Source organism: Choloepus didactylus, chromosome 13, assembly GCF_015220235.1.
Source record: "Choloepus didactylus isolate mChoDid1 chromosome 13, mChoDid1.pri, whole genome shotgun sequence".
In the NCBI taxonomy this organism is placed as follows: Eukaryota; Metazoa; Chordata; class Mammalia; order Pilosa; family Megalonychidae; genus Choloepus; species Choloepus didactylus.
The window spans coordinates 12,804,169-12,817,707 of NC_051319.1; the positions used below are offsets into that span (position 1 = coordinate 12,804,169).

The 13,539-nt window shown below is 39.8% G+C and overlaps 1 protein-coding gene across 1 annotated transcript; it reads left to right on the top strand.

Moving 5' to 3' along the window:
- The first annotated feature begins 280 nt into the window (after positions 1–280).
- On the top strand, positions 281–2,669 carry LOC119508015 (dehydrodolichyl diphosphate synthase complex subunit NUS1). Its single transcript, XM_037801438.1, has one exon. It carries the CDS (start codon positions 433–435, stop codon positions 1,309–1,311), a length of 879 nt encoding a protein of 292 aa, XP_037657366.1. The 5' UTR covers positions 281–432; the 3' UTR covers positions 1,312–2,669.
- The last annotated feature ends 10,870 nt before the right edge of the window (positions 2,670–13,539 follow it).

Here is a 13,539-nt window from a genome sequence, read left to right on the forward strand (position 1 = left end):
GGAGACATAATACTTCCAAACTGGCACAGAGTTTTAAAGCAAATACATTAGAAGATTGAATAAATTCTTGTTCTTTTTTGTTGGCTGGGCTCCTACTTTTATGGATTAGGAAACTGAGCCCCAGAAAGTAGCAGAGAGAGAACTAGTCAACATTTTCTATTATTTTTGCTCCTGCCTTCCTTCCTTTTCTTTTGAGAGTTAACTACTATAATTTTAAGTATTTTTATTTTTCTGATCATAAAAGTAATACATGGGGGAGGTAGGAGGAAGATGGCCGCTGGGTCGAGGTGAGGTGTTGGCAGTGGAAAGGGGTTCGGGCGCAGGGGGCGTGGGAACGTGGAACAATGGCTCGTGCCAGCTGTCAGGGAGGATAAGAAGCCATCGAGCCGCGGCTGTGGGAGGGAGGGGAGAGCGCCCGGGCGACACGAGAGTATGACGGGGCTGTACGATTTGGTGTGGCGGGTGCTGCACGCGTTGCTTTACTTGCACCGCACGCTCACCTCCTGGCTTCGCGTTCGGTTCGGCACCTGGAACTGGATCTGGCGGCGCTGCTATCGCGCTGCCTCCGCCGCGGTCCTAGCGCCGCTTGGCTTCACGCTCCGCAAGCCCCCGGCAGCCGGCAGGAACCGCCGGCACTACCGGCACCCGGGTAGGGGGCCGGGCCCGGCCGCCGCCCACCCCCGGCTACGTTGGCGCGCTGACGGCAGTTCCCTGGAGAAGCTGCCGGTACATGTGGGCCTGGTAATCACCGAGGAGCAGGAGCCCAGCTTCTCGGACATCGCAAGCCTTGTGGTGTGGTGTATGGCCGTGGGCATCTCCTACATTAGCGTCTACGACCACCAAGGTATTTTCAAAAGAAATAATTCCAGATTGATGGATGAAATTTTAAAACAACAACAGGAACTTCTGGGTTTAGATTGTTCCAAATATTCACCAGAGTTTGCAAATAGTAATGACAAAGATGATCAAGTTTTAAATTGCCAACCCTCAGTGATATTACTGTCTCCAGAAGATGGAAAAGCAGATATTGTGAGAGCTGCTCAGGACTTTTGCCAGTTAGTAGCCCAGCAGCAAAAGAAATCCACAGATTTGGATGTAGATATGTTAAACAGTTTACTTAGTTCACATGGTTTCCCTGATCCTGATTTAGTATTGAAGTTTGGTCCCATGGACAGCACATTAGGCTTTCTTCCTTGGCACATCAGATTGACTGAGATTGTGTCTTTGCCTTCCCATTTAAACATCAGTTATGAGGACTTTTTCTCTGCCCTTCGTCAATATGCAACCTGTGAACAGCGTCTGGGAAAGTAGTGATCCCTGGTTGTGTGATTTGATTTCAGGCTTTTGGAGAAAAGGACCCAAATGACTCTGATGTTTACAAAGCACCTTTGAAACCCTGTACACACCCAGTTCATGATCCTCATAATTTATCAACAAACACAAAAAAGTGTCTTACTTGAGAGTGAGAGAGTGTGTGTGTGCACGTGCGCTTAATGCGCACGCCTATGTGCATGCTTATGCGTGTGTATGTATAGAAATAAACTTATATAAATGGGGGAAGTATTGGAGAAGGAAATACATAGACCTGTAGCTTTGAGCTAATGGGAGCAATGTTTTAGGTGTTGAAATTTCAAATTTAAAGGCTTCAGCCCCAACTACTTCCCTGTTTTTGTGGGGAGAAGTGGGGAGGTAATTAGAGCTGTTTGTTGTTGTTTTGGAGTGAGGGTAATAATTTTTGTTCAGTCTTTTCTAGTGACCAAACTTTACTTTTTAAGAAATATATTGACTCTATTAAATAGAAACATTCTGAGTTTGAGGAGTGTCCAGAGAAGTGGAGTTCTGTGCTGCTCACATGTTAAAAGTTTGCTCATCTTTGACAGAGGGAATGCTTATCTTCAGATGTCCGTCCATTTTCATCTCCTACTTCATTATAGTCAAATGATATGACTTGAGTGTGTTGTTGTGATGTTTATGCTCGGGGTTGTTAAAATCATTTAAAAAATAATTCTTACTACATTGAAATAACTTAAAAAATTTAAATATTGAATTTGGCAGTCAAGAAGAATGTTGGGGGGACCTGTGATCTTAAAAGTGGAAAATTCCCTAAAATGAGAAAGTTTTTATTTCTTTTTTTGTTCGGGGATAGTGTGCTAGATAGTACCCAAAGTTGGTTTAAAAAATGATTGCATTAACTTTTTATTTAAAAGAAAAATGAAGAAAAAAACATTTGCGGGAACTTACCAGTGAGTTCTTTTCCTCAAAAGTAACCTGTTCCACTTTGGAATTGCACATTAGGGCCGTGTTAATACTTAGGAATTTTACTCAGTAAATCCTGATGGTGACTGGCATAAAAGATCTTAAATAGGATTGAAGCTGTATAGGGAGTAAAATATTACCAAAAGTCTACAAAGATAATTTAATTTTACATGTTCTCTTTTATAACAGAGAATAATACAGTTTCTTTTATTTTTGAAACCAATAAATGATTTTTTGATAGGTGTTTAATATTTCTTCCCTCCTGATCCGTGAACAGAAACCATTCTTTATATTTGATGGCATGTTTTGAGAAAACGCTCTTATCAACAAGCATACAGTAGTTATCTAAATTTTACATTAAGAATGGAGTAGTTTAAATTTGAGGTCTCTGAAGTTTGCAAAATAGTAAAGAAGACTAGGTTTGGAAAGCATGGTCTGGAATTGCTTGTCAGATTCTGAAGAATAAATGTGTTTTCCCATAAATTATAAAACCCCATTTATGATTTTAAAGATACACTTGAAATAAAAATGATTAAACTAAAAAAAAAAAAAAAAAAAAAAAAAAAAAGTAATACATGGGTAATATAGCACTGGATATAGTAAAACCACAATATTCTTTAATTTTAGGCTTTAAGAGAAAATGGTCACAATAAACACACAGATTCAGGAATTATCAAGATTTTGTCATGTTTGCTTCCTCTGTCTCTTTCCTTTTAAAGCAAATCCTAGGCAGCGTGTCATTTTATCCCCGCATGTTCAAATATAACTGCATAAAATATGACATTTTCTTTTTTAAAAAAAAAACCACAATACCATCATTATACCTAATAACTTAATATTACTTCCATGGTATTATTTAATACTCAGTTCACAATCAAATTTTCACGACTGTCTCAAAAAAACTCTTCTTGCATTTGGTTTGTTTGATCAGGAACCAAACAATGTCCACAAATTACATTTGGTTGTTAAATCTTTTAAGTCTACTTTAATCCTCAGCAGTCCCCTCTCATTTTTTCTTCCTGTGCATGGTGCAGATATCAGGTTTGTAGTTCTGTGGAATGCCATGTATTCTGGATTTGTCTATTTGTTTCCTTGTAATTTCATTTCGTTCATTCTCTACTACCCACATTTCCGTGTGATAAAGGTGAACACTAGAGTCTTGATTAGAGTCAAGTTCACCTCTTTTAAGAGTACTTCACAGATTCAGACAGAGAGAGAAAGCCATGGGAAGGAGCTGGAAGTCAAGGGAACCAGGAGGAGAAAAGGAGAAAACATTGCCATGTGACAGAAAGGCCAAAGACCAAGGATCGCCAGCCCAGAATACCAGAGTCTCCAGGGAGAAAATATCGCCTTGCTAACAGCTTGATTTCAGACTTCTTCTAGCCTCAAAACTGTGAGCCAATAAATTCCCATTGATTAAGACAACCCATTGTACAGTATTTGTTTTAGCAGCCAGGAAACTAAAACAGGATGAGATGGGGAACTGCATCTAGAAGCTACTAACTTTTATAATCTTCATTTAAAATATTAGTAGAACTGCTGCACTTTGTAATATATTTTAAAAATATAACCAAATGATGCTGTTCCACTATTTCAAAGGAGCCATTACCCAATAATTAGGGGAAGAAATGAGTAAAGCTCACAATTCTGGGATACCATGTTTTCTATTGGATTTTTACAGTAAAGCAAACTTATCTAGATCACTACTTCTTCATTCAATAGCCACAGGCAAAAATGATGCGATTTGCTGCATACCCTATGAAATGCTTATTAATTGAGTTTCTAACAAATATTTTTGATCTCATAAAGTAAATGTTTATTTATGCATCTATAAAACAGAAAAAAAGAGTACTTCACAGGTGGTTCTGTGTAATCTATATTGCAATAGGAGCTATACAATGCCTGATCGCCCACCTCTAAAGTAGAGTGGACCCCCTGTTGTGCCATCCAGATGGAGAGGGATATACAAAGACAAATGCAAAATACTTACTCTCCTACCCATGGAGGTTCCTCTTCCAGTTCTGTGTCACCCTCAGGGCTGCAGGACCAGACTTTGCTTTGAGATGGGGAGGTTTCTTCATCCAGTCCACAACACTGCCAGAACTCTTCACAGGCAAGCTATTTCATACAGCCTTGCTATTCAAAGTATGGTGGATCAGAAGTATCAACATCACCTGAAAGCTTGTTGGAAATGCAGGAACTCTCATCCCCAATTATTGAATCAGAACCTGCATTTCAGCAAGATTCTCCAGGTGATTAGTATGCACTTTAAAATTTGAGAAGCTCTGTCTATAGGACCCCAGAGAAGTTAGGTCTCGATTAGAGGGTTGGGGATAGTTGTATTAGTGTTATTTGCTGTGTAACAAATTACCCCGAAACTGAGTGGCTTAAAAAATAAAAGTTTATGATCTTGCATATTTTCTGAAGGTCAGAAATCCCAGAAGTGGCCTAGTATAGTGGTTCTGGCTCAAGGGCTCTCAGGAAATTGCTGCCAATCTGTTGACAAGAGCTGCTGCCTTTGAAGGCTTGAGGGGCCAGACTTCTAAGATAATTCATGTGGTTGTTGGTAGAAGACCAACAAGGGGTTCACCATAGGGTCTCTCGTTACATGAGGTTACACAAGAGTGAGTGGTTAAAGAGAAGAAGAATGAGAGAGAGAAAAACATTAGTGCTTTTTATAACCTAATCTCAGGAGTGAAATGCCATCACTTCTACCATTTTCTACCGATCACACCAACCCTGGTACAATGTGGAAGGAGCTTATATACAAGGGTGTGAACACCAGGAGGTGGGGTTATTGGACGCCATCTTGTAGGCTCGCTATCATAGTTGTAACCAGGGAGGCCCTAAGAAAGTGGTGTTTGTATCCCTGGAGGTCCTTCCTGATGTTGTTCTGGGTGAGTTGTAATCTAAAGCCAAGCCCCTCATTCTGGTCTATGAAACCCTCAGGATCTGACCCTTACTTGTCTCTCTACCTTCAGCTCACACCGTGTTCCCTCAAGCTCTAACCCACTGTCCCCTTTCTGGAGTTCAAATATGCAGTCCAGGATGCTAAGCTTCTGTTCTTCCCTCTGCCCAAGGAGCACATGGTGGCTCCTTCTCATCTCCATTCATGTTACCTCCTCAGAGACGCCGTTCCTGGCCTTTCATCTAAGGGACTGTCCCCCACTCACTCTTTGTCATATCTCCTTGTTTTATCTTCATAGCACTTCTAGTTTGGGTAATTACCTGGTTCATATATTTGATCATTATGTGTCCACTCCCACCAGGCTTTGAGCTCCTGGAGAGCAAACAGGAGCCTTCCTTGCTTTCTGCTGTTTCTCCAGCATCTAGAACAATGACTGGGAAGTAGTAAATGCTCAAAAATTAGTCACTGGATGCATGAGTGAACAGTGAAAAGTTCCCAGTGTTGAAAGGTAAAACTGACCCATTCTCTTTACATTTAAATTCCTTCCTACCAACAAGACAGGCTTCCATCCCACTTAGACATAACCAGTCTGTGTTGCAGAATCATTTATTCCCAGAGAAAAACTGTCAGGATACTGTAAAAGAAAACCCAAAGAGCATTTCAGTGAAGGGAGAAATAAGGCAAGGATTTGACTTTCAACCAATGAAATGGCTGGTGTAGGAAAGGGGCAAGAAAACCAACATTCATTAAGGTCTATGCCTTGTGCCCATGTTTTACCCACGACATGACACTAAGTCTTCTCAATGAGCCTACGTGGTAAGAATTAGTATCCCCATTATAGAGATAAGAACACTGAGGCTCAATGAAGGATCGTGAAGCTAATATGTGAAGCCAGGGTTCAAGCTCAGGTCCAGCTGACTCCGAGCCCACATGTGTGTGTCTTTTTCCCATTCCAAACCCCTGGCTTCTCTGCTCAGAGGACGTGGGTGTGCTGAAATTGCACAGGTTTTTAAAAGACCCAAGAGAACTGGAGTGAGGAACACCTCCCCTGTTCTAGCCATCTATATTGATTTCAAACATCCTTTAGAAGCACCTGAGTCTAAGCTGCCTCCTCTGTTTTGAAACATAGGGATTAATTTACTGTCATTTTTACACAATAGAGGCCACTATAAATGATAGCTTTTTTGTCCTCCAACTGCAAAATAAACACAGACTATAACTGGACCATCAATAATCTCCCCAGAGCAGAGGAGGTAAGCATTTAAGCTGCAAAAAGATGCCTGAAATTTTAGAATTTGCTTCTCAAGTAATCTTTTACTTGGCAGAATTAAACGTAAGTGTTGTACTTGTAGCTTCAGAGCCCATTTTGAAAATGAGATAATGCATCTTCAGGGTAAAAGAGAGAGAATCCTTTGTCCCTCCTGATGTATTTTACATAATGATAAAAAAAAAAAGCCTATGTGAAGAAGGGGTAAGCCAGGAGGAGGGAGCTCTTGAAGTTTCTGCTTTCTTTCCACATTATGGTACAGAAAGTAGCAAACTGTCAAAGCCACACTCAGCTTCCATTTCCTCTTTCAAAAAATGATAGATTAGTTGAAGGCAGAAGCAGCTCAGACTCAGTAAAAAAACAAGAGCTCTATTCATATAAGTGGACTCATATAATCCTCTGCAAAATCTCAGTGTCACTTACTGGGTTAGAAGTTGACTAGTTGGCTGGCTCTTGTGATACCTTCATGCTTGGAGTCTGAGCCACAGTAAGAGAAATTTAACAATCAACCTTGTTGATGGATACAGCACAGAGAAAATTACAGGGCCTCAAATGTGAAATGAAAGCTCCTAGTTTAACAATGCTCCCATGCATGGAAAAACACAGAATTTTCATTTTTGAGTTATAGAATCATTCCCAGATTTACAAATGACAGGGATTAGCATGAAGACGATACATGTATTGTCCTTTTTTTTCTTTTCTTTCTTTTTTTTTTTTTTTTTTTTGCTGAAATTAGTTTACTAGTGAGTCTCTGACATGAGTGTGTGTATGTGTGTGTGTCCACTTCCCCTGGAAACCCCCTTACCATCTCAGGGAAAGAGATTCCAACCCTGCCCACTAAAGAAAGGAAGTTCAATTAATAGGGGCTACCAAAAACAGGTAACAGGAAAGGAGCTAGGCATGTATGCAATAGATAGATGTGTAGACCTTCATGAGAAGAGGTAAACGTTAATAAAACATCTTGTGCATCAAATAAGATGCTGCTGACACCAGCTGCTGGTCTGTTTTTCCTATAACATGGAAGGTGCTTGCAGTCAAAATGCTTTCTATCCCCATTCAGAATACTGTTTCATCTTTAAAAAATCTTAAAGCTGGAAAAGACCCCAGGGAGCTCCGAATCCAGTGTTTCCTAAATTCTCCGGACAGGCAGAGTCACCTGTGATGCTTGTTAAATATAGATTCCCCAAGAAATGGCTGGGTCTGTCTAAGTAACAGGACCCCTGCTCGAGTCTCCTGCTTGGGCAGGTCTGGTAACATGACTACTGTGAGCCTGCATTTTACAAATGAGGAAACTGAGATACATAGAAGTGACACAAGGTCCTCTGGGGCACAGCAGAGCTGGACTGAACTCAGGCTGAAGCACCTCAGAACCCAATCTAATTTAATGGCCGTGGTGAATAGCAGACGTCTACAATGGGGCTTCAGGGCCACAGAGCCCGAGCTTTGGTTGCTTAGGGCAGGAGGCGATTTGGACCAACCCCCACTCTTCAATCTGCAGCAGGAAATTCTTTACCGAACTCCCAAGTGATGCCCACTTCCGCTTTACGTTCTGTTCATAACTCTATTTAATACCATGGAGTTCTGTTCTATCGAGCGCTGGGTCTGACTCACCTGAGGAATCCAGGGAGAGGAAGAATGTTTGTGGTCCCATAATACACATTTCGGAGATGGTTTATGGTTTTCTCCTGGTAGAGATATTTTAAAAATTTAGCCTGGAAGCCTCTGTGGAAACTGGCACCTAAATTAACTCAGGAGCAGCCCAGAAGATCTAGGGTGGGGTCTGCAAAGTTGAGCTTCCTCGCCTGAAGTGTTGGAGGCAGCAGAGTTTGGAGGAGGTCTGTACACTAATAGAAACTACAAAGAAAGCAAAGGGAGTCTGATCTAGACTTAATGGGGCCTCTTTAGCTCCTCTGAATGAATCTTTGTAATCTGTCATGGAGAAATAGTTGTAGATTGAGTTCTGTTAATGTGTTTTCTGCCCACAATTTTTTTTTTAAATACAAACCTATGGTTTCTGCATTTATCCTAAATAGAGTCATGAAAAAAAAAATCCCCAATCTTACAAAACTCAACTGAAGTTAACTATTTAATTTTTGCACATAAGTTTATGCCAGTTAAGGTTTGGGGATGGGGTCAAGAGCTTGTTCTGAAGTTAAAGAGGGTTTTAAAACATCTGGGTTTAAAACTTATGGACTCATTAGTAGCAAGTGAAGAGAAAAAACGAATAGAGACAATCAATCCTCTGAGTTACCGAATACTTACGCTTCAGGCAGGAACAATGTCATCTTGTGAGGAGTGATTTGAGGGCTGGAAAGCTCTCCTAAAACACACTCAGACAAACAGACAAATTCAGACAAAGTTATTTGTTCTCTTTATGGTGAACACTCCTAACCCTTCCTTTGCAGTTCAGCTATCTCCTGAGAGAGGGAACGAAGCCTTCAGCAACTTATGTGAACTGGTTTACATCAGGCTTAGTTTCTCTGGACAGAGAAAGAGTGGAGATGCAAGTAGCATTTGGTGAATCCTATTTTGTGCCTGGCAGTGTTATAAAGCTTTTTGCACATTATCACAGTTAATCCTACCAATAACTCAGCAAAGTAGGCAAGATCATCTCCATTTTTTTTCATGAGGAAACCCAGGCACAGAGAGGTGAATACTTTCCCTGAAGTTGCAGAAAATGGAGCTGTTCTCACTTCCCAGCCCCCTTGTGTAGTTGAAACTTGGCAGGGATGGAGGGGTGCTGCGGAAACGACCGGATGGGTGAGAATCAGGCGGCCAGAGTTAGGGGAGCCCAATGACCAGAGGTCAGGTGCAGTCTCCAGAACCGGTGAGGTCGCTTTCAGGAAATAAAGTTCCTCTTTTTTTTGTACACCAAAGTCATAGTGTGTAAAATTTGACTCCAGTATGTACACAGACTCACACACACACACATGCACACACACACAAAGAGAGACACAGAGGAAAAGAATAGGATTGGAGTCTATAGCAATAGTTATTTCTGGATGATGAAATTATGAGTTGTTTTTAAATCTTTTTTCATTCATCTTTAGTGTTCGATTTTTCTAAAATGAGCCTGTTTATTGTGTATATACATTTATAATCCATACCAAAAATCTTCCCAATACATCTTTTCACAAGCTGTCAGTAGTTTTTTCAGTGGTCATTTGTGCTGTGTCTACAGATTTCAAAACAATAGGTTGTAAATTCAAGCATTTAATGTTCATTCTTGATTTTTTATGTGTTTTCTTTCTACCAAATTGACATGAAGTTTGTTATTTTTATTCATTTGGTTTTTGCACAGGATTGACTAGTTGGTTTGAAATCCGACAGGCATGAGCTAAGTAATATAATTTGGGTATGTTGGAAAATAAGTATTTTTCTGCACTTTTCCTAGGCTTTCACACAATATTAGCTTTTTTATGACCTTATTGTGACAAGACAGAGACCATTTATAAACTCTAGTAGGAAAAATGAAGCCCTGCTGAGGTGCCCACCTTTCCCCAACCCACAGATGAATGAATTCATCATTACCCTTTTCAAAGAAAAGTCATCTATTTATTCATCAACAGTTTAAAAAGAAAACCTAAATGAAGCTAGATTATTTATTTTTTGCTGGGGAGCTTTGGGAATAAAAGCTTTAAAAAACAGGAAATGATAAGCTTTTAATGATTCTTTATAATATTTAAAACCTAAACAAAGTAGCTTAGTACCAGTGGGAGCTAAAACTAATTAGAAATCAAAATTGTATTTACTTCATCTAAGCTAAAATAAATCCAAGGGAAAAGAAAAAAGGTGCTTTTGCAATTAAATTTAATCATGTGTAATAATCTTAGTTCTTGACATTTGCAACCGAGGGAGTTTTTTTTCTAAAGAATGTTTAAGGATTTTTTTTTTTTTTTTGTAAGAGTTAACAATTTGCTAAGTTTTGTGTAGAATGGAGATGATTTAAAGGACAAGGAGAGAGGCAAGGGCATCAGGATTGATAAGCGAAGTGAGATGAAAGCAGTTGCTGAGGCTTCAGGAAGGGTGAGCTCAAACATCTCTGTCCGTGGAATGACTCAGAGCCTCAGAGAATCCAGGCAAGGAACCTGACGTCAGGCCGGGTCCCTGGGGCAAGGCTTTCCCTCTCCAGTTCTGGTGCGTTGCTGGGTGGAGCTCTCCCCACACTCAAGGGACAGTATGGAGAGGAGAATGTTGTCCTAGTGGTGCGTCTCCTCCAGCAGGGGCAGGGAGAGAATTCTATGGAGCAAGCTGACCCCTTCTAGAAATAGTCCTAGAATTGTGGGGTCACCAGTGAACAGTCTGAACATACCTCAGAGAACTGAAAAGTCTCTGACTTGATGAAGACTCTGCCTGATCTGACGAGCCTTGGTATGTAACCACTCACCCTCTCAGAGCACTCTGTGAGATGTTGCTGTGTACAGGAAAGAGCTGCCGCCTTTTACTCAGGTGGTAACTACCGTCTACTGAACATTTGCCACACGCCAGGCCCAGTATTAAGTACTTTTCACATTTTATCTCACTCATTATTCACAGCAAACCTTAGGCAACAGGAATTATTGTCCCCATTTTATGGACAAGGAAACTGAGACTTATGTTAAATAACTTGCCCAGGGCCATTGCTCAGAGCCATCGAGTGAATAAACAACAGAGGAAGAACTCAAATCCAGGGATGTCACACTCCAAAGCTCATGCTCTTAATAGGGTTTCTCCACATGAAGACCACAAACCACCACATCATAATCACCTTGAAGAATGAAAACCACAATGAGATACCATTTCATACCCACTAGAATGACCGCTATTTAGAAAACAGAAAACAAGTGCTGGAGGGGATGCAGAGAAATAGGGACAGTCATTTATTGCTCGTGGCAATGTAAAATGGTGCAGCTGCTGTGGAAGACAATTTGGCGGTTCCTCAGAAGGCTAAGTATAGAACTACCATATGACCCGGCAATCCCACTACTAGGTATATACCCAAAATATTGAAAGCAGAGACTTTGTACACCGATATTCATGGCAGCATTAGTCACAGTTGCCAAAAGACAGAAGCAACACAAGTGTCCATCCCCTGATGAATGGCCTCATGACTTAATCCTTTGTGGCCTCATGACTTAATCCTTTTATGAAGTGAAAAGATAAATGTGGTATATATATGCATTGGATTGTCATTCAGCCATAAAAATGAATGAAGTCCTGATACATGTGACAATGTAGACGAACTGGAAGACATCATGTTGAGTGAAATAAGCCAGACATAAAAGGACAAATATTGTATGATCTCATTGATTTGAAATAATTAAAATAAGAAGACTCATAGAGTCAGAATCTAGAATATAGGTTACCAGGGGACAGGGTAGGGATAGGGAATGGGAAGTTGAGGCTTAAAATATACAGGGTTCCCATTTAGAATGATGGAAATACTTTGGTAATGGATGGTAGTGATGGTAGCACAAAGTTGTGATCATAAATTACAGTGCTGAAACATATATCTGAATTTGATTAAAAGGGGAAATCTCAGGTTGTATATATGGTAACAATAAAATTTTTAAAAATCCATGAAACTACATTACACAGTGAACCCTAAGGTAAACCATGGACTATAGATAGCACAATTACAAAAATGTGCTATTATCAAGTATAACAAATGTTGCCCACCAATGCAAGGTGTTAATAATAGGGTGGTATATGGGAATCCTGAATTTTATGCATGATTGCTCCATAAACCCAAAACTTCTCTAATAAAGAAAAAAAAAAAAAAATCACCTTGCAGTGCTTCAAAAATATAGATTCCTGGGCTCCACTCCAGTCCTTTTAAATGATAATGAATGAGTGCTAATCTTTGCATTGTTAATTCTTATGCAAAACTGAAGTATTCAAATCACTTCATTCTTCCCTACTGAAAATGCAACTGAGAAAAGATGGTGCCAGAGAAAATGAAGGCATAATAGCAAATTCAGGGGTCAGTGATCTCACTGACAAGGAGAAATAAGTCAACAAGACTCCAGGAGTTGTCAAAGCCTATATATTCTGTTGGGCTCCCCCAAGTCTGTCAACCCCTTATCTCCTTTGTGGCCTCATGACTTAATCCTTTTATGAAGTGAAAAGATAAATGTGCCATATTTTTCATTTCCATTTTTATGGTTCATGCCAACTTGTGTTATTTATGAAAAACAAACTAGCTTATTGCTCATGCTGCCAAAAGATAGCATCCCAGTGTGCAGTATGAGAAAGAAAGATAGGAATGGTGAGTTGGGATGTTGGCAGACCAATACACAATGTGGCCAAATGACATGTTGTATTTAGTGTTGGACTGAAGACTCACCTTCAGGAAGACTTTCACCTTGAAATCTGGGGGTGTGTGGAACAGATGTTTTAATTTACCTAGGATGATTTGCATAATCAATTTAACATATGGTTTATCAAACCTGCCAAAGAGCAGGTGACAATATGGAATTAATATGATTACTAATTTGACACATCATTGAGATTAATTTGACCTTTCTTGATCTCAGAATACCCAGAGGTCTTTACAGACAGGAATAGTGTGCCATGAGATGCTGTATGTAGCAATCTAAAATCTACTATCTCAGCCTCATAAATGAAGCCACTATTTTGCCCAGTCTGGCCTCATATTACTACTCCTTTCTTTCAGACTCTCTTCTAAATCAAAAAGGCAACAATGAGTAAATATTGGGGAAGATATTATATTCCGTGTTCATGATTTTACGAAAGGTAATTGATATATCCCTCCTCTTATACTGTATTCAGTACTGCCTTCTCCATGATATATTGATTTATCCTTGACTTAAGGCTCAAAGAGAATTCACATTTGAGAACCTATGGGCTTCTCCACAATTTTAGCTTTAAGGCTACAAACCAATCTGAGAAACAAAATAAGGGATTTTAAAATTATGCATCAGTTTGATTGCAATAGTAAATTATTGGAAGTAATAGGAATGTCTACCATCAGGGGATTGGTTAAATAAAATGACAAATCATGCCAATGAACTATACAACCATTTAAATGATGTGTGGAAAGTATATTTGGTGACACAAAAACATATGACATGAAGAAAGCAGATTGTAAACTAGTATGTTTACCAGT

What these genes read in the sequence shown, in the direction of transcription:
- LOC119508015 (XM_037801438.1), top strand. Translation starts at nt 433, where the DNA reads ATGACGGGGCTGTACGATTTGGTGTGGCGGGTGCTGCACGCGTTGCTT.